At 37.7% G+C, this 22,292-nt stretch overlaps 1 protein-coding gene across 6 annotated transcripts in view; it reads right to left on the reverse strand.

The window, feature by feature from the left end:
* Positions 1-4,770: 4,770 nt before the first annotated feature.
* Positions 4,771-22,292, reverse strand: part of INPP4B (inositol polyphosphate-4-phosphatase type II B) — a 345,020-nt gene continuing 327,498 nt past the window's right edge. For 4 of the 6 annotated variants that reach the window (XM_049814713.1, XM_049814709.1, XM_049814710.1 and 1 more), the window contains one exon: positions 10,663-11,477. In XM_049814713.1, coding sequence (XP_049670670.1) covers positions 11,303-11,477 — 175 coding nt within the window. In that variant the 3' untranslated portion in view covers positions 10,663-11,302. Of the gene's footprint in view, positions 10,058-10,662; positions 11,478-22,292 lie in introns of those variants that run through there. The other 2 variants (XM_049814712.1, XM_049814711.1) reach the window with 2 other exon arrangements.

The following is a 22,292-nucleotide window of genomic DNA, read 5'->3' on the forward strand; positions in this document are numbered from 1 at the left end:
CCATGGTAACTGGAAGTTGCACTTTGAGCACAGAAATTAGTGAGAGTTATCTGCAGTGCTAGCTTTGCATAAATCAGTATCAGGTACGTAGCCTGCTTCATGCTCTTGAACAGAACAATTGGGCATTTTTCTTAACTCTAAATTCCCCTTTGTGTGAATGGTTTTGTGTATGTGTATGCAGACGGTTAATAACTTGACAGGCATTTTAGTGCTTTAGTACTGCTAGAAGTTGTAGTATTTTCTTTTTAGTGATGTCCAAACAAATTATCTGTTAAAAATAAACTGCATGGTAGCACAGTGGGAAACCAAATTTAGCAGGCGGAAGATCAAAAGGAATTAAGTGCCAGAGCTCTGGCCTATGTGCTCATAAAAATTGATTTGACTTAATAAGTTTAATGCAAAAGGGAATTGCATTGTGTGCACTGCTTTCCTGTTGATTTTTAAAAAGTGTGGGAGCACATCTTCCCTGCTGATATCCATTAACTATGCCCATGAATACATAAATATAAACTGGGTGCTTCACTTTTTTTTTTTTTTTTTAACTAACTCTTATCAGCATTTCATAGCTAAGCACACTAACTGGATTCACACCGAAAAACTGCTAACAGCTGCTACTTTCCACTCATATGAAATGCTCACTTCTTTATCCCATATTGATATTTAAAAAGTAAAAGCCCTGATTCTATAAATTTTTTTTTTTTAATAACCCTCTGTTTCAACAAAGTGTGGAGGTGGTGTATCATAAGAAAGTAAAGATAGCTGTTAAAGGTACTGTTTAATATTACTTAGTGGTATTTTGTGGGTTTTGGTTTTTTTTCAGGGTGAAAATTAGCTTGGTTTGGATCAAAAGTTCCTGTGTAACAGTGTAAATAATTAACTTACCTAAACAAGCAAGTACTTTCTGTTTATATTGGGTCTTGTAATCAACCTCTAGATCTTTTAATCTTTGGATGTGAAATCCAAAGACGCAATGCTTATCAATCATAAAAAAGATTGCCTTGATGCATTCTTGCACCCACTTCTTACCTTCTCAGTTAAGCACTGCCTTGGTCCCTTGCTTTTGCGAGAGTGTGTGAAGTGGTATGACCATTTTTCTGCAGAATCATTTTGCCTGTATGAGAATGTATGCACATGATACCTGCTTGGCCGAGCAGCCACGGCTCTTAAACAATCCTGGCATTTGTTCAAGGACATTTTTCATATTTATGTTGATAAACCAGTAGTCTGTTTCCATTGTAGCTATTACCACAGTCACGAAGCAACAAAGTATTCCAACTCCAAGAGTATCTGAGGTGAAGACAAAAGTCGAATGCAATCTGAAATGCAGAGCTTAGGTTAAGACATGACCTTCCTTACCTGACCTTGACTAGTCGGAAATCTCTTTGCTCCCTGATTTTATTACACCTGTTTATCTGCTGGGTGTTTGATATACATCCCATAAACTTAACTCTGAGTTCCATCACATAACAATCTAGCCATACAGCTGCTATACTTAATGAGAATCCAGGTGCCACGGTGCAGTATCAGGGCAGGGGGGAGGTTGTGCTTGCCCATTGCTCCCCAACACTGAAGCACTGTGCATGGAACCGAGTGGTGAGAAGGCTGGGATTTATTGAGAAGTTTCTTTTGGGATGACTGAGCCCCAGTTGAGCCTGGCTGAGAGCTGCCATATTACAGAGCAGGCAGCAGAATTTAGCTGCTGGCAACCGGTCCTGCGTGTGTCACACATTCACATCAATCTCATCTTTGTCACAAAGACATTAAGTCTCCATCTGGAAACAGAACCAAGTCAGATGACCTAATTTATGAACATCCTTCTGACACACCCTTGCCACTATTCCCTGATAGTCTGGTCTCATTCGAAAAATACTAAGAGCCAGACTATGGTATTTCATTAACTTGAGCTGCTCTAGCCTTTCCCTTACTACCTACCATACCAAAAGAGAAACTAAATTCAAATAGAAAGCGTTGAGAATCTACCCTGATTTAAGTAGCACCAGGGAAAACAGAATTAAGCTGTTATTTATGCAATGTATTTTTAACTTTGATAAGCTCCCAAACAAGTTGGAAACCTATGTCTTACTAACAAAACCAGACCCCATTCAGATGCTTTTTAATATTTTACTGCACATATACCTTCTAAAGAGACTGTGTCAAAAATCTGTATTTGCTTCTGTGTGGAAATTCATTACAGAGTTAGCTATTTATTACAATAATTTACAGGAAACTGCCATCAACTTTTATGTGTACTAAGAGTATTCACAGACCATGAACAAGCTCTTGTTTGGGGCCTTGTACAAACAAAATGTTTTTGCCGTTCACAGTTCTGAACCAAAGTCCAGGAATGTGAATGCTTCCGAGTCCTCTCTCAAAATCTGGCCCTTAGAATTAGTTTCTCACCTGAAGCACCCCATTTCTGATCTGTTGCTCGTGAATAATGACTTCAGGATCAGACCTTAAACTTTTCCCTGTTTCAAAATATGTTAAGCTTTACACTGAAATAAAACCTCTAAGGAGTGATCTCACCCAAGGGGCGAATTCTACTGCGGCAATCAGTGCTTATGTATGACAGTTGTTCTAATTCTGTTCAAGTCAGCACTTTAAACTGCTTTGTCCTGTAAATTACAGCAATCACAAATTATTCTTGCATGAAAAATGGATATCCACGTGGACTTTGCCGGGGAAAGAAAATAAGAACACAGCAGTATTTTCCCCCTTGTTCTTATGCTGTTGTTCTCACAGCCTTGCACCTGCAGCGCGGTACCGTTAGGGCAGGCCCTTAGGGGAACTGATTCCCCCGGCACAGAATTTGCCCCTTCCTTCCCCCTCTTCCTGCCCCTTGGTTGTAGCCTTTGGTTTTCATTAGGCACTCAAAGACACACGTGCACAAAGCCTCACAACCTGTCAGCAGACAGAACTGCCCTGATCGAGGCCCACTTTGGTCCGTGCTGACAGTGTTATGAGCAGGAGCAACCACCCAAGGCTTGAGCTCTTAGGGCTCCTGACAGGAATGGCAGACTCCGTCTGGGAAACACCCCCCAAGGAGAGCTGCTGGGAAACATCTTCCCTTTCCCTTTTCTCTCTCTCTCCTCCCCCCCCAAGTAACTTCTACCATTAGGGGCAACATATGCCACCAGGCATACTACAGGCCCTGCTAAAGCTTTGTTCATGTGAACTTAACTTCTGTGCAACGTTTCCAATCGTAAAACTGTATTCAACTGCTAGAAATATAAGAAGTTCAATTTTTAAATTGATCTGATTTAACTGCATTTTCACATCCTACAGTATATCAGAAATATGCAAACGTATATATATTATGCATGTGTGTACATATATATACACGCACATGAAAAAAATCTCAGCTAGTCTTTGAATTCTACTTCTTATCCCAGTTTATTTAGAAGCAGTTTACATCTTCACTAACAATGCCAAAAAATCTTCCCTGCAGCAGAGGGACAGCCTACACAGAAATGCATAGGATCTATTTATTTTTGACAAAGCAAGCAGCACACAGTCCAGTTTGCACCTAGAACCTTATTGCCCTTAATTCCATTAACAACAGCTGTCACAGAACTACTGAAGGCTGCGATCCATACAAGATTCAACACTAAGTGCACAGGAGAGCTCTCACTGACTTGCCTAGCAGAAGCAGCATTCATGTATATGGTATTCTCAGTGCCAACCATGGACAGTCCACTGCAGACTATGGTTCAGAAACATCAGGTCATACTTCTGCTCAAACATGCCCCACAGTAACTTTGGAAAGGAAATTGGTAAAAACGTATTTCTACTATCATACTACTCTATCATTTCATTACAGTTGTAGGGTTTTTTCTCCTTTTCTCTCTTACATTGTCATGAGAAAAAAGTGGTTCCCACTTGACACGGAAGATAAAATCCGTAAGCATGCAAAGTGAGACAAGGTATTTTTAAAGACTGCCACTTTTATTAGTAAGATAAAAGAGTCCTACGCTGAATGCTAACATCTTTTTAACTTATTTCCATAATAACCGTTAGTTCCTCGCGCTTTCTAAAGGTAATCAAGAACCTTGCAGGTAATTAACATCTCGCAGTAAAACAACTAAACATACTAACATACAAACAGAGAAAGTAAATTATGCAACAAGCTTCTAATCATAGTACTAATAATACAGAAGGTGAACCACATTTTATCATATACACCAAAAGAAGGTCTATTTCCTCCACTTCAGCCAACCATGAAGAACTTACCTTTTATTGTGATGACAGATCATATAACAAATCTCGTCATCAACAGCAGCTCAAAAAAACAGCGCAAGCAACCCTTACTTATTTCCCCAGGTCTAGTGTCCAGCATTAAGACGGTGAAGACAAAATACCAGCCAAAGCATGCCACATCACCTTTTTAACAGTCTTCATTATGAAAGATGTTGATTCCACCTCTGTTACACTGAATAACTCTCTACAGATAAATCGTTATGTAAAAGGAGTTTCCTTACGGGTATGCGAATGTTTTGTTTGTTTTTAATTAGAAAATGCAGGGCCCACTTGGTTCTGAGATGAAAGTTGTAGTAAGAGTAGGAACAATTAATTTATGGCCATTGCAGCCTTTTTACTGTTGTATTAGAGCTTTCCTTAATTACTTGCTCCTAGCAGTGACAAGACCTGTGGGTGGGCTTCCACTGACTCCTTTAGGAGGGAACCCACTCTTAGCATCATGCACAATCTGCCCTCTGGGCAACAACACTGTAATGAAAATGAAAAATGAATAACAAACAAAAAAGTCAGAAACATAAAAAATAAACATCACATTTATTTAAATAAAAATATACACACAGTGTACAATGGACATGGCTTACAGACAGCAATGAAACCAAAATGCTAAATCCTGAAATATAGAAAGACTTGAATTGCTATAGTTGTGCTTCATTTCTCTGAACACACACACTATGGACTGAAGTCCTGTTAATGTTACTTATATATAGCCCCATGTGCTCCAGAGTGAGAGACAGGAACATTACAAGGAACAGCTACACAAAATGAAAGCAAGTACCAAAGTAATTTGGGATTTTAGAAATTTTAAAGTCAGACCATTCATAAACAAAACAGAAGTGCTGAGAACTTTTAAAGTACTTCGCATGCCTGGAAAGAGTACAGAACACCACTGCCAATAGTTAGAGATCTAAGTAAGAACAGTATGGTCCGAATCTCACCACAGATCCAGGGTGCTCTATTATCACAGTCAGATTTCTACCATAACTCTTTCTCCCTGTCAGCACGCAAACCCCAAGCTTTATGTTTCAGCTCTTTGGAATATGGATACATTGGTTCACAAGTATCCTCTATTTTATTTATTCTGAAGTATTAAATTTCCTGTTTATTTGAGCAAATGCAAGTTTTTAAACTTAGATCATGATATCATGCTGAAATTCATTGTTGTTATATTACTTATTCAGCAGATGCTATGAGAGAAAGAGCAAATAAATGTTTGAGTGCTGCAGAGTGTAAGCTGCATGCTCTGGCAATACAACAGTCGATGTGTTGCGCGACTAAGGAAAAAAAGCATTTGTGTGATTTTTTTTTTTTTTTTAAACATGCAATTTACAAGGCAATTTTGTGTTTTGAAGAACAGTAAATTATTTTAAAGCGCTTTGATTGTAAACATCTGCTTTTAAGCTGCAAATAAGTGAAAAGCAAGATGCAAATTCATGTCTCATGGCATTGCCTGTACAGCACGCTTCTCTACAATAAAAAAAAGCATAAATATAGATATCAATGGTTTCAAGTTTACAACATAGCCAACTGACACAATATACGTTTAAGACTGTTAACTGATTACATACATTAATTCACGCAAGTAATTTTGCTGCATAGTTTTTAACACAATTTCTTTCTGTATTACAGAGGTTGACGTTCAGTGCATTTTCTGCTTTTTGTGAGTGGACCACAGGATTTCCTGGAACTTGTATTTAAATTAGAAGAAAAAATAAGCTTATTTTCTGAAGCTCTTAATAGGCATATTATACAGTGGGCTTCAAAATGATATGTTGCACTTCTTTACACCTAAATTACTCATGAAGATTTAGAATACCATTACAATTTATTTCACTGCAAATAAGTGAATTCTCATGAGGACTGATTGATTTAGACACAGAAGGTGTTTGTTAATTTCCTTATTTCATTTATGTAATGCCAAAATTCAGACAGTACAAAAATTAACACTGAAAAGGACTTCATTAAGGCTTTTTCTCAGTTAATACTTTGTTTCAGCTGTCCTCCTACATTATTTGTTCTTTATAACACATACATTGCTAGTATTCCATCAAAATACACAGCTTCACATAGACAAAAATCAGGTAACATAATTAAAAGTTTGTTTCCTAATTGCTCCATAAAAGCCAAAGTATAAACACTAATAAGAACGTATTTTAAATTCCCCAAAAGAAGACTTCAGAAAAAAAAAGACCTGCCTGCTTAACAATGTCAGGCCCATGCATGTCATGTATTATAACAGTATTACAATAATCTCTGAGAAAAAGTTACTTTAACTTTCCTTTCCTTATTTTTTTAGGCATTTTATACTAGCTCTCTAGTTAGACACTAGTCTGTGGTACAAAACCCCCATATAAGCATGTAATACACTGTACAAATATTCAAAGCTAGAAGCCCTTATTTCAGGATTCCTTGAGACAGATCCTGATGACCTTATTCCTACAAATAATATCTTCCATGAGTAAGACAGGATTTGGCTTTAGATACCAGATATATTTTTGAATGTTCATCTTCTAGCCCTTGAGAACTGCCCTCACCTCAAAGCAGATTATTTTATACCTTGCAAAAGTTTTAAGAGAGCAGATATGGAACATTTTTCTGTGACTCTGCCACCAAAATCAGTATGCTTCCCTTAACCCTTTGCAAAACAAATGGTGTAGCTTGCTCATAAAAATTCATGTGCTTAATTTTACTCCTTTGATATTCACAGTGAACTACAAGGATACGTGCAAGACCTCAGGGATGATTTAACTCCGTTAGGCATTCAAACAATGCACAGCGCTTGAAGCAGCTTCTAAGAGTAAACATACTCCAAGCAACGAACTACCAACCTGCGGCAAAACCCCCCTTCGTTTCTTCATAAAGGGCAAACCAGAAAAAGCACGAGTTCTGAATCCCTGCTTAGCTGACAACTCGGCTGTGATGACACAGCCTTTGCCTACATGGACTGCAGTAGTCCACAGCAGGCAATGACCAACCAAGGACACATTTGAGCCTGTTCCAGTACTGAAGCAACACTGCTCTTCTAGGAGACTTGGAACCACATCAGTGGGTTATACGAGAGTCTCATGACCTACAAAAAGATGTTCCAATCAAAAAAATGGCTCAAAAAATTTCACCCTTATTTAGCACAAAACCCAGCCTACTCTCCTGTAATGGCCCAAGCCCACTGAAGTTTCACTGCAGCTCACTGATGTGGGTTTTGGGTTTTTTCTTACTTACCTTTAACAAATAACAGATTATTTAATTTCTCAAGAACATGCTGGGAGTAGCTGTTAAAACAAAAAGGACAGTAATCCAATGCCTTTCCTTTCCCCTCCACAAATGTGGCATGTGGAAAACATCTTCAATAAAAAAGTACCATGATAATGACAATGGCAATTTAGAACCCAAGTGGGATTAAAATGCTGAGGCAAGATCTTGAAAGACTGTTTTTCTGATAAGAAGAAAATCTATAGGATTTCATATTTTGAACTTGACTGAATGCCCATGGGACTAATAAAAAACTACAGGAACCTGTAGTATCCACCAGTGAATACCATCTCCACAGACTTTTACAGATTGTTTCAGAATTACTGTAGGAAGACCGGCACTCTCTATTGTACATCTGTGGGATTATTTCAGAGGTGCATGAGGAATTTATTATTATTTCTAAACTGTACACGTGGGTTTTTTTAAGCTAATAATAAACATGGCAGATAGCGAGGGCTAGTGCAGCAGTCTGAACAGAAAAAAACATTACTTTGCTAGGAAGATTTATGTTCCATAAATCCACAAAAAAAGTTGTGTACAGATCAACTATGCTATAGTTAATGACCCAGACACAAATTTATCCACATGTCCACCCACCCAATGAGTAGTGCCCACTTCTATTGGTACATGACAGGAAAAAAATCATCTGCCTGAGGTTATCCATGATGCAATGCCAACTCTTCTGACATCTACTGTTGCAGTAATACATTCCAGAAGAACAAAGAAGTCATTCATAATAACACACTAGATAATAGAAATAAACAACAAATGCACCAAGACACTACTTAAATGACCTCCTTTGCTTTGAAAACAAGTTCCAATTAGTTAGGTAAGTATATTTTACAGGTGAATTCCTAGCTTCACTGAAGTCAATGAATATTGGAACAAGGATCTCTTGCTGATGTTCTCCTACAAGACCCAAAGCCTGATCTTGCAAATATACAAGATGTATTTAATTTTATTCGCGATAGATAATTTCCATGTAATCATCCTATTAGAGTTTGCAGAATCAGGCTCTTAAATATGTATTTTTACTAGTACAGTTACAGATTTATACCCAATAATGGGCATTATTGGTTTAAAAAGAACAAATTGTAACTCACGGTGCATCGAGATTTCTTTGACTTCCATAGGAGCAAGCAAACATTAATTCTTTATCCATGGCAATTACAATTTCCTACAGATGCTCAAATTCCCAGTGCAGTTTCATTAGGATAAAATTCTCACACTTCTGCTCTAGATATTTTTTTCTCAAAATGAATGCATTACATAAAGGTCAGTAACCAGTGAATACTTGGGGTTTTTTAATTGTATTTCTCTCTGAGAGGCAGAAGGAGGCAATAAATAGATACAATTAGAAAACACAAATGTTCTTTGCAAGATAAATTTCAGGACTAACACAAGCTGGCAGAAGCATTAACATTCATTTTTAAAGTTGATAGTTCTTCATCCTAAAGTGTCTACATGCAGCGTTACAAATTTGATATAAATCAGCTGCAGTGGCTAACCAGTCCTAATACAGCAGGTTACTCATAATTATAACATTTGTCTTAGGCTCTGTAAAAACATACATGTTTTTATAGCCTAAAGATACAGTAACTCCTGTATATACAACTCATTTCCCCTACCACTAAAGAGAATTTAATTTTAAGGGTTTACAGTAAATGGGAACATGACAGGTCAAATTCAGATCACCTTACTTGAAGAATGAATCCCCCCTGATTTCAACATGATTTATGTGAAAGTGAAATAAGTGGTATTTGGCTGTGGTACAGAAAGCCAAGAATGATACATCCAAATGAACTGCAAGGTATCAGAATGGAATTACTGAAATTACAGGCTGTAATTACTAAAAACATATTATGAAGTTACCATACTTATGTAAAGAAGCTAAATGTAATTATCAAAATTATATTAGCCCAGGTATTAACATTAGCATCTTTCATAAACACTTCTGTAAAGGATTTAATCATTAGTGATCAAGACCTTGGTGCTATGCTTGTTCCAGAAAACACTATTTCCAGCAGTAAAAGACCCCTTAAATCAAATCTCAGGTTTTGGTTCAGAGTCAGAGTGCTACCTTCCAGATTGCTAACCTCAGTTCCTATAGCAAATGACATCTCCCTTTTTAATCTTCAATCAAGTGACCCAAAAAACTAATTCCAGCTGGCTTATGAGTCATACTAAGCTTCAGCTTCACAAAGAAAAGTTGAATATATTTGGTTTTGAGAATATTCAGTCCACTGCTTTTTCATGATATTTTATTTCATAACTGCTAACTGGAGTCATTTTAATGTAAAATGATAAAACCTGATAAAAATAACACCTCAACTGGTTACACATTCCCAATATAAAAAACAGCGATTTTTTTATATTCACTAATTAGCGTGATGTATGTTCCTGATTACACTTTTGTTAAACTTAGGTGTCAGCTTTTCCATATGTCCCTTCTGGAGGTCTGTAGTACTTTGGGAAAGCCATCAGCTGTATCATGTTGAATGCATACTTTCTGCATTTGACATTCTTCAGTACATTCTCTATGCGGCATCCTTCTCTAGTGAAAGGGGGAAAAAGTACAACTTCATGAAACACAGAATAAATAAATATGCTTTATTTGTTCATTGCAGAGTTTCAGCAACAGTTGAAGTAAAAATAACAAAGATTCAATTCTACATTTTTGTTTTCCACAAGTGATGATACATCTTACAAGATTAAATCCAAGGCCAGGCCCAGTACAGTTATTGCCCTCAGAAATAGGTGATAAGATTTCTCCCCTCCCTCCCCCCCCCAATATATTTGCCCTTGAGGTTTAAAGTTTAGTAAAAAAAATTTAAACACTTTAATGATACATTTTGTTCTAATTCCAGAAATATATTTGCCTTTTAAACCTTCTCATAATTTTTCAAATTGTTTGCTATATACGTGAGAGTACACGTTGCCCTAAAAATGCGTATTATAGGAATAAGGCATTTTATTAAGTCTGGCCCTAGAGATTTGTGAAGGAAAGTTTCATCTCTGCTTCATTTCTCATATGTTCGGCTTTGCAATGGAAAAAAAGAGAGAATGGCTTTTCAAACAGCCTGATCCAACTCTCTGCTTTATAAAGGAAGGATGTTTGTTCACATACAGTACAAAAGTCACAAGTGCCAAAGTGGTGCATCAAGACATAAACAGGACTTTGTTAAAAAGAATATAAAAGTGTCTTGAAAGCAAAAGCAACTAAAGCAACGATTACAAACAGGTTAATTTCATTACAAAACAGAACTTACTCTATTCCATTCAGTTACTTGACAGAAAAGGGTTAGTTGTAGCAAAGTAATAACCATTTGTTAAACAAAAAAAGATCCCATCAGCTAGTAACAATGAAAATACCACAATGAAAGTTAAGTCTCACAAACCACCACCCTGTAATATATGTCTAGGGGTTAGTTTGTGTTGTGCAAATTCATTTTTAATTATTTTTTTTTTTTTCAGACTAATTACTCTGGAAAGAGGGGTTCAAGCATTCAGGATTCCACATCTTCTTGTATACAGTGACAGCATTGTAAGTGGGCTTTCTTTGAGCTAATTACATTGGGAAAGCTTTACCATGAACAGAAAGAGCAAATCAATTCACTCAATGCATAGTATACTTCTTAGAGTTCAGAAAAAAAATAACGAAAACATAGTACATTTCAGACATTTTTATCTTAAAGATGAATCCTTGGGGTCTGAGATTGTAGAAATATTACAGCATAATTCCTTTTTTCTAAAGTTAATTTGTTGCTGTTTGTAGAAAAGAAAGGAACACAAGTGAAGTTTATTGATATTTGGCTAATAGCAAAGCAAGACTTAAAATAAGCCACACAACCAGCAAGTGTGAGCTGACAAGCAGCAAGGCGACAGGATAGAAGTGTCGAGAAGTTGGCTTGTTATCAGTTAGACAGCCTGTTTCGGGATCATCCGATTCATTCAGTGCTCCCTGGGTTTGTCTGCTGTTAAACAGGGGAAGTTAGGAACAAATAGAACAGCATTTAAACAGCAAAGAAAGCCAACAGGTAGGTATTTTGACAAAGTGAAACTATATAGCCATTTCGACGAAATAGATTTATGCTAAGTACTTCCAATATATTTATTGTGTTCTACGGCTGACATGGGAAGCACAACTAGGTGGCTAATATGTTGTTAAGCCTGCTAGGTGCCTCGGAGTAGTATTCAGAAGTTAACATTAAATAACTTATGAGATGAACTATACTATCACTAAAACGAACACACACACCGAACGGAAATGAAATAAGGAAGTTAAAAAAAAAAGTTAAGGAAGCAAAGAAAAAAGATCACGAATATGTCACAATGCAACACTGACAAAATAGCGTCTCCATGGTGTTTGCAGGCCTTTCAGTCCTGTCTCACTATGTATTAGGAAATATATAGGAAGAAATAGAAAGGGCACATGCTCTTTTTTGAAAAAATTAACAACTATTCTATAATAGTTTTAAACGATGGTAAATTGACTTCTTCAAAAATTCATTAAGTGCTGGTGACTCAGTTTTGAAGTCAACAGCAGTTCTTTTTATTTAAAGCCTCACACCTACATTCCTGTAAGAAAATTACCTGTACCTTGTTCAGTTAACTCAGCTAGGAACTAATCTGCTTACAGTGAAGTTCTACTGAATCACCGCAAGTTGCGCGGTCACTTTCCTACCAGAGCAGCAGAGATACTTTCAAATCACTGCCAATCTTTTCCACTGTAGTCTTGGTAGCTTCTCTACAAGTAGAATTATGCATACTTCAACTATACCTCTTCAATCCCTCTGAACTTAACTTTATTTGCATACACTCAGGAGTCCTGCTTATGGACTTCCTTTGGGCAGTAAGGACTGCTAAGTTTTTTATTTTTCTACTTACTATGAGTATTCTGGGATGAAAAGATAACTCGCCATTTTTCTCTATGGACTTAAGAATATCCAAATATATCAGATTACAACACAGTGCTTTTTCAGAAGTGCATGTCTCAAGTATGCTGTTTTTTCAAAAAAGAAAAAGCAAGCAGACCATAAAGAGGCTGTAGGACAGTAAAAGTAGTATTACACAACCCCAGGTAAAATGAGAAGGGTACATCAAAGACAGCAGCAGTCACTTCATCTTACAGAAAGGCTGCCTTTCTGACTAATGTGTTAAAAGGCAATGTTGAGTTTCTTGAGCTTGTATAGCGAGATGTGCAAGAACTTCATTTACAGGTGGGATCCTAGGAAAGGGGCTGATCAAAACCGTTCCTTGCACAACTTACCTTTTAAAGAGGCCTTCCATCATAAGTTCTTAAAATTTCTTTCTTTGCTTTGAACATTCAATCTGTATGTTACACTAATAAAGAGGACAAACCATACTATCTTAAATTGCAAAATAAAAGATAAAAAATAAAATCCTTAATATTTGAATCTAGGTCAAAGCAATTACTGGTGCCAGCATGTCTGCTGCTTTTGGTCTACAGTTTTCAAGTGTCTGTGAATAGAACCTGGACAGAACTCAAACAGTATTTCAGATGAAATCCTCTCAGAAACTGTCAAGGAATGACGCTAACTGTATGTTATGCTGACTTTGTCAACACCGTGGCTTGCACTGAAATAAATAATTCTGTGTTCTGTATCAGATCACTCTGGTTAACGCCTTTGTCCTAGCGTCCACCCCAGAACTTCCTTCCTCTTCTGCTCACAGTGATAACGTTATCATTTGTGATCAGTTGTGAGGACTAACTGTATTGCTCTGTTAATTTTCTCCTTTATCATGTATTTCTACATACTTTTAAAAACATGCCGCTTGCTGTTTTTCCTTTTCCTATCTTAATCTCTACAGGATCTACAGGATCCCACAAGTCTACCTCTTTGACCCTTTTGCACTGACCCCTCACTCCTTTTCTGCTCCTTGAGGTGAGCCTGCTGGTTTCAGCTTACCCCTATTATGCCCAAAATTGAGAGCTCCAGCTCAACCCTCATAGTCCCTTCTATTCCCTCCCAGTCACAGAGCCCAGGTGCTTTTGGACTGTCCCTCTGGGTGTCTTCCATCACAGACTTCACATGCGTGAAAATGGAAGGGAAGATATCGAGACCAAACTCTTTTTTCCCTGAAAAGATCCATCTAGGCAGCAAGAAAGTTCAGTGTTCAGTAAGTTTGCACAGCCACTGCATTAGCCTCTGTTAGGAACTTCATTCTGAAGAGCCTTATCTCTGCATGCCAACAGTTTATTCTAAGCAGGCCAAGTTACACGCTTGCAGGTTGTCCCTACGGGGATGAACCCTCCTACTTCTGCGGTGTGCCTTGTTCTGTTTTGCTCCATAACTCATTGACAGCGAGCGTGACTGTCTTATCTATGATGCTACAAGTCCCATTAGCATCAGTGAGATTTATGCAGATGTAATGATGGAAATACAGATAAAAGCCATTTGTTCTATTATTTTTTTTCAATAAAAAAGCCTACAGTACATTTGTTCTTTGATATGCTGAAAAGAATGATCAGTGCCTTTCAACATAAAAAGTCCTATCTTCCCCCCAGGAAAACCACAGTGAACAGCTGATGCACAGGGACTTATGTTCCACAAATTAGTCACATCATTCTATGCATGATTCAGTAAGACATCCTCAAAACAGAGCAAGAGGATCCAACTCCATTATTAGCTACCTAAGAACAGGCTGAGTGGAATACCTAAACACGCTTTTAATTTAAGAGGAATATTTGATCACGGTCAGATGCCTTGCTAAGCTCTGCTAATACTTTTCAATGCACTGCAGTGACAATGTCTTCTAACACATCTTAAAGTGTTCTCCGCAGTGACTAATGTATCTAGTTAAACAAAGCGAGGCCTTACACCCAGCTGTCAGCAGCGTGACAGCACTGCTTCCCCTGGCTCATCAAAACCTGTAGAAGTTTTACTGCAAACAGCATGAATCCAGCTGGTGCCATGTCAGCTGGATTTATTTGGCTTCCGACTGACACTCAGCACAACCAGAACAGAGTGATATCTGACCCTATTATGGTGTGAAAGTATAGCCATAGTTTTGAACGTTCTCTCCATCACAAACCATACTCTAACAGCTCTAAACTCACACTGAAGGGAAAGAAGACAACTCTCAAAATACCCAGCAAGTTTTTATTTCACACACACAATTTTAAAATGAATAGTGAAAGCTTCTAAATCCATAACGTCTGGGTCACGAACACCTCTCTAACCTATAAAACTATTTTTATTCATTTACTTTCAAATTGTTCATTTGAGGCTTACGACATAGCACAAATACATCATAACAGCCAAGGGTGCTGTAAGTTTAACGATGATATAACCATTTCAGTCTGTCTTCTATCTCACTTGGTGTTTTATCATCTTAAACTCCTATTGGGATAATGCTGCATGCCTATCAAATGAGACAACGGCAGAACAGCAGGTATTTTCTGTTGTTTTTAAATTCAGAGGATAAATTGTTTGAACCTCTAAGCAGTGGAGCAGAGACAATGAAAATGGTGTGAGGAAAAAAGAAGCCTCTCAAGAGTCCTCATAAAGTCAGGCCCACATATGAGGGCACACTCTGGCTTTTGATTATCAGTCACACTGACATCCCCAAGCAAGGTTTTTGGAGGAGACACATTTTAACACTTTGGGATATATGTTTCTCTTGTTAGAACTTTTCCAGCTCCAGCTATTAATGATACTGGAAATGCTAAATTGTCCTAAAGCAGTGCTTCAGGTAGAATAGATAGGCAGCTTTCTATCAACCCAAGGATCCCGCATGCTAGCAGTGACTTCAGTCTGAATTCATGTCTTACAGCATGCGTACTTTCAGGGAATTTTCCTCTTTTGCAGACAGACTCAAGCAAGCAGTTTTTGGGCCTGCTGGGTTTTTCTTGTCAAACTCCAGTGCTGACACAGAAAAATGGCAAAAATGAGATGCTTCTCTTTAATCCCATCCAACAACAGCAGCACAGACGTTTCTTCAAATAGAAGGGATTGCTAACAGTTCTCGATCTTACAGAGTTTTGCTTACTTACCTGCTCTTTTTATTTAAGACTATCACAATCCAGAACTTTTAAGAAGCAGCTTCTCTAAAGAGTGTTTTCAGCCCTCTCAAAGATTTATAACAGAATACTGTCTGCTTGCCTTTAAAAAAAAAAAAAAAGTTTGTGAAGTGAAAGCAGCTTAATTTCTCCATTATACATGTTACTGCGATTCACTGAAACGCTTCAGAGAAAAAATCAACTGTTTCAACATGCAGCACTACAGTTCTAGAAGGCAGCCTTAACTTTTTCAAAGGGGAAGGATGGGATCCTTGTGAACATCTCCTGGCCATGATGAAGATGCTGCACTACAACATCTAGAAGAACAAAACGTGATTCAGAAGGAAATAAATAGAACTCAGCCTAGGTCTGGAGGATTACTGAATCAGAGCAGAACTCAGGTAAAGCATACAAAGGAATACTAGGCAACAACCCTTTATGTTGAAAGATAAAGTTCATACAATAAAACCTCCAACAATTTGTAAAAAATAAAAAATATTTCTGTGTTGTTTCAAAATGGAAGACACAGGAAGGGAACCATCAGAGACATTGTCTGTATCAATGATCTTTACAATAATTGTCTGATGCATATTGCTGTCAACTGACAAATTTTTCCTCAAATCTAGATGGTATTAAATAAAGTAAAAGATGCTAGAAATCAATTTTTGCTGCCTACGTGATCCTATAATCTCTACTCTGGTCCAAAACAAACAACTGGCATTACTGAAATCGACAAGTAGTCTCAGATCTAAGAGTACTGATGAATTCAGTCAGTGATTTGGAGAAAGCTGCTATTTAAACATACACCAACAATACAAACAATCTAATATGTTTACCAAATTGTCACACTAACCCCCCCCCCCCCCCCCCCCATTTTGTTTTATCTTCTGTACTGCAACTTTTTTCACCTATTCTTTTTGCTTTTGCCGGCATCCTCTATTCGCCTTCTCCTTTCTTCTCTCCCTTGTTTGGTTATAACACATCGCTTTTCTAATGCTGTTATTAAGTAAAAAGGAGAGCACATGATATAACATGAGGCTTGTCCACTGAGTTTGACCAAGCAGCAGATTCATGACGTAGTCATGACAAGACACCTGGATCTTGAAAAGCAGCTAATATACAGTAATTCAGTTTTTTTTGCCCTCAAAACTACAGCATTGTTACTATGAGTTCTTGGTCTGTCCAGAGAAAAAGATTCCATTTTGAGGAGCTTGCCAGGAATAGCAGGGTGCTGGAGGTTCAGCTATGGTCAACAGTATGGATCTTAAACACCATTATGCACAGGCCATAATGGTTCAGTAAAGAGCACCAGATTAATCAACACACTGTCTTGCAGTAGTCTTCCTTAATAAGAGGGAAGGAGACATTTGGTTTCTGTGCACACAACCACATCCTGGAAAACCTTATTGTTTTGTGGGATCAAATTGATAGACAGGGATTCATTGGAAGGAATAGTGAAGGCAAAATTCAATTTACACAGTCGCTCTCTTTCCCTCTGCTGTGTACATGTTCTCATTAAAGTCAAACTAATTATAAATGTCCAAATTTCCCACCAAGTTTTATCAGCTTAGCTGTTTTTTAATTTCCTGGGGCAAGTGAAAGAGAGGCACACCCCATACCTGCAGGCAATAAACCAGCACAACTCACTCCTGCTTTGCACTTATGGAAACATCTTCCTGCAATCCTGTTCTGCAGCACCCTTCATGAAAGACATGGAGTCCTACAGATTGAATCAGGTATTCACAATTTATTATCTGATTGTATGTCCTCTCTAGATTAAGAGGAAGACATTAAGTTAATTCTGAGATAGAATTTAGGAAAATATCCATACTTTAAAAAAAAAAAAAAAAAAGGCACAAAAGCACATGCTTATCTATTGTTTACTAGTGTGCAATGATAAAACATCAGAACACCATTTGTTTGTTCACATGATTACAGTTTAACAACTACAAAATTAGTTCCCAAGTGAGGTATTTTGTTATTTACCGAAATTAAAGAATATAGCTAGAGCTCGATTATTGTTTGGCATATAATAAATTTCCTGAAAATACAGTACAGGTTAACTGAGACCTATTAATAACATCAGTCTGTACCCGACAGTTTCAGCCCAAGAAGGCGGAAGGTCTAAGAGAAATATTTTGACTTCTTGTTTATGAATGCAATTTTTGTTTCAATATGGGCCTACATTAGAGAAAGTCAAAGAGAAAATGCTGAAATATTAAATGCTAGGCTAAACACTTTTAGCTTGTTTATGCAGCATTTCAAACAGATCTGAAAAACAGAAAGATTTCCAGTTTGGTTCATTCCGTCCCAACATTGGCTCGCCAATAAGCCCTACTGTTTGTCCTTGTTTACTTTTAACATACCATTAACTCTGAAGAATAGATGAAAGGGCAGCTTCAAGCTTTATATCTAATATGCACAAAACATATGCTATTTGGTAATATACATCTCCATTAGAGTTAATCCCAGCACTTCAGAAATCTCTGCTGATTGCAAAAGAATTAATATTTTCCTTTGTGACTGAGACAGAACACCCGCAAGAATGATTTTCCCCCCAACATTAAAGAGTAACTATGTGGTAAAATACTAACACTGACAAAATCCATACAGCGAAAACATAATAAAAATAAACAAAACATTCCAGTTAGAATCACAACCATTTTCCTCACTGCTGCATTTAAGACACCTACATTAGCAGTTTAAGCGCACCCTCAGAAGTTCCCCACCACTGCAGCTGAACAGCAAAACCAAGTTCATATTATGTGCCTATGGCCCCTCATCTGCCAAAAGAGATTGCAGACCAGAGGCTGCCACATGGGAACAGTCCCTTGGTTGTGCTACCTCCCAAACCGCCCAGGAATCACCTAGGAGAGTGCTAAAATCAGCCAAAACTGTGCCAGGAAACATTTAATAATTTCACTGTATAAAATCCCTGAGATCATGTCCCTGAAACATTCCCCAGTGGTTTCTAATCTACAAGTATGGGCAGAGGCTTCAAGTCCTGCAAAGTCATTCTGGTAACTGTGTGAGAGATTAGCTTCAGAACTGAAAAGTGATGGGTTTGCAGGACAGATTCTTCTTTACCTGTCAAGACAGCTGAGTGGTTTTTGAAACATGATTTTCACCTCTATTATACTCCAAGCAAAGGATTTGCTATTTCATTCTGCTATTTACCAATGCTGCTGTGCAGTATTACACATCAATTCTACAAAGGTTTCTCTTTTTATCAAAAAAATAGGATTCTAATAATCTTCCCAGACACTCTTCTATAAAGTATTAGGATTACATATATGGGAAATTCTCAGGACAAAATTGCAAAATCTTTCCTGACAAACTTCTCTTGCAAAGTTTGAAATTCAATCCAATGTGCAACCAATATTAAAGCAAATGTGATCTATGTATTCATGCAGGAAAAAAAACAAACCAAAAACCCCCAGCCAACTCATAAGCCAAATCGCAGGTTTCTTAGTGATCTGAGCATGTGTGAAATGATGATGACTACATCCTTCAGGTAAATTCTGAACATACAAGACATTTCCCTTCCATAAGGTTATGGCACTAGTATAATTGGCTCATGAGTCACACTTATTTCCAGTCTGTTTCTGTCATAGCAAGGGATTTTTACCGAGAATGTGATTATACATTTAGCTCACATAGCACAGTGAAACATAAACGCATGATAAATTCTCTCTTTCATATGTCTAATCAGGTTTTAAATACTTTCTGTTGACCATGAAAAATCTTCATGAATCATCCCCTTTCTTTTGGCAAAGATTTGTTTTTAGCCTTTTTTTTCCCCATGGTGAGAACAAGTGGCAAAGCTGATTTAAGAGGCAGGAAAGGCTTGCTGTACAGCTAAACAGTCATGCATGAAGAATGATGCTTAAAAACTCACATTAATTTCTAGATGTTCAAATCTATGGGTAGGATGACAAAATTAAGGTCAGAGAGAACTGTTGGTGTAAACAGAGGATCACTTAATCTATGTTGCATTTGTAATTCAGGTCATTTTAAGTGAGGAATGTGTTGAAAAGCAGTAAGTATAAATTTGAATATTGTAACATAGCCTTTTATACCTGCAACTTCAGTTTGAGATACACAAAAGGAGAAATGTGACTGCTTCTGATTAATGACACCAATTCATATAATCCCTTCATGGGATTAACCAATGTGTGAGTCATAAAATAAATCACAGGAAAGATCTGAAAACTATTCTTCCATTTCAAGTAAATAATGCCAGTTCATTAATTACTTTCAACCTATATACTGATACTGTTTTTTCTAAAACAAATTAACAGTTTGAGATCTGATCTGCTCTGATCCCAGCCATTCTTTGAGCACTAGTAGCACACACAGTAGGTGGGTGTATTTATGCAAGGGGAGTTAGTGCACATGTAGATTCCCCGGTCGTGAAAAATGCACCAAAAGCTGGTTTCAGCTGGTGCACAAGTGCTGGTACCAGGAGTACTAAATGCAGCAAAGAAAGCTAGGTAGGTGGTTAACCAAAATGACCTACCCAAAAATGCAGAGGCTGGAGTGCAGACTGTAGCAATTTGGAGACTGCACCCCAACAGTCCTATTCTCTTTTCTTGAACAGGTTGATTTTAGTCATAACTAAGAGTTTTAAAAGTGCAAGCAACATCCTACTTGAACCCCAAATGCACCAAGTTTTCCACCCACTTCCTTCAGAGCAAATGACAGGGCTGGGCTGAACAGTTGGACTCTATGATCTTAAAGGTCTTTTCCAACCTAAATGACTCTATGATTAAATTCTCATGAAGTGCCTTGAAAGCATTTGTTGTCCTTTCTGGTAACGGGTAATACATAGAGAGTTTGAAGAACAAACCCTTTCTATGGGAAATTAAGAGAACGGATGTGACTGTTGTCTCTTGTTTTGTTTTAGCATCTATTTAGAAGACAGCCAAAGTTTTTTGGAGCCTGTTCTCAGAAGGAAATACTTTTCTTCCCAAGTACCAAGAAGGAGGATTGAAGCCGAAATCTTTTAAACAATGTATTTGTATATTGTACAAGCTTTTTCTCTTTGATGTCACTGCTCAGGTTTGTAAGGAAATTATGTCAAATGCTGCTGCAGGTTTCTCAGTAAGTTTCAGACATAGTCTTCCAGCTCCCTTCATCATATCTCAAAAAGTGAATATTAGCATAGACCATCATTTTTTAAGCAAAAATAGCACTGCACCGATGGGGAGAGTGAAGAAATGGAAACCCATACAGTTTTTTCTCCTACAATTTCCAGAAAAAAATGATCCTTTGAAGATTTGAGATAACTATAGACTAAAGATTCGATAAGCAGGGTATTTACCTCCTGCATCCCTAAGCCTTTGCTAGCAGCAAGGAGTAAACAAACAAATTACAATACAAGGGCAAATATCTTCCTCTCTATAATAATGCTACATTTTCCTTACTGTTACAAAGAAATGAAGGACATGGTTTGGTTCAGTCCAGTCACAGTAATTCACAGTTTGCCAAAGATCAAAGATGCAGCTCTCAGGATATGCTCTATGAACTACGTACAGGACTCCCTGAACAGAAAAAGAAGAGTTCACTACACTGGCAGTATCACTTAATGATAAGGTAAGTCACTGACAGATGGAAAAAAATGCCAACGTACTTCTTGACCTGGATTAAACTATCAGATCCATCTTATTCCACCCCCCCACCCCCCCCCCCCCGCCCCATATCGCAGACTGTATTCTGTCAAACACACAACCAGTAAGGAAACATTCTCACCAGAGTTATCACTACAAAGTCTTGGGAACTGCAGCTTGCAAAAAGCTACAGAAATCCACCAATTCCTGCAACTTTGGAGGCTCTGGGATAAAGATATTTTAAGAATGAATGACCCAAGCACATCTGCAGCAAGCTGCATGTGGAAGTGCAAAACAGTACAGCAGTGGGGCTTTCCACTAATGGTGGTAATTGCCATCACTTACAAGTAAGCAGAATGTACAACTATTTTAAAACATGCTTACAACTGGGGAAAAGAGGGTGTTTTGCTACAAAAATTCCAAAACATGTAACATAAAATTGGAAACATTTTGTGGAAAACTTATCCACCTACAATCTATTATTATTTTCTTCTGAAGAAGCAGCAAGCCAGTAGCAATGTTTGAGTATTTCCTTCCTTTCTTCCCCAGGATGGGACACAGAAGGTAGCAGGAGGGTATAAATCTTCCCTCACTGAGACAGTGGAGAGTTGTATCTGTCTACAGTGTGTTTTTCTACTGTTATGTATGCTGGTTATTTTGCATGCTGAAAGGAAAACAATTTAAGAAACATTTCAGTAAGACATCATCTCATGGTGCTCCCACTTTAGATAAACACTGCACCAATTTTCCAGAAAAAACCTGCCTTTTGAAATAACTTTAGTGTCCCCAGAACAGGACGCTGAATGAGATTGTGCTGGGGGCAATTTCAGCACCTCCTATTTTACACTCTCTTTATAAGAATGCAGTTCTCAACCCAGTCAAACCTGAGACACATTAATCCTGGTATTGCTCACATTTCTGGTCATGTTTTCCTTTAAACACTAAGGAAAACAGTAACACTTATTCACATGCTTATACTGTTTGGCTTGAGTAACTGTGCGCCAGAGGCCAGGTGGTCAAACAGAAAAATCTGCAGTGCCGCCAAAAAGCACATAGGTTGTTAATTAGAAACACTTCATCCTCCCTAAAATGCCCATTACGATGGCAGGCCTTAAGGAATTCTGCTTCCCTTTTAATTTCTAATAAGTGCTAATGCC

Source organism: Accipiter gentilis, chromosome 12 (genome assembly GCF_929443795.1).
Source record: "Accipiter gentilis chromosome 12, bAccGen1.1, whole genome shotgun sequence".
Classification (NCBI taxonomy): domain Eukaryota; kingdom Metazoa; phylum Chordata; class Aves; order Accipitriformes; family Accipitridae; genus Astur; species Astur gentilis.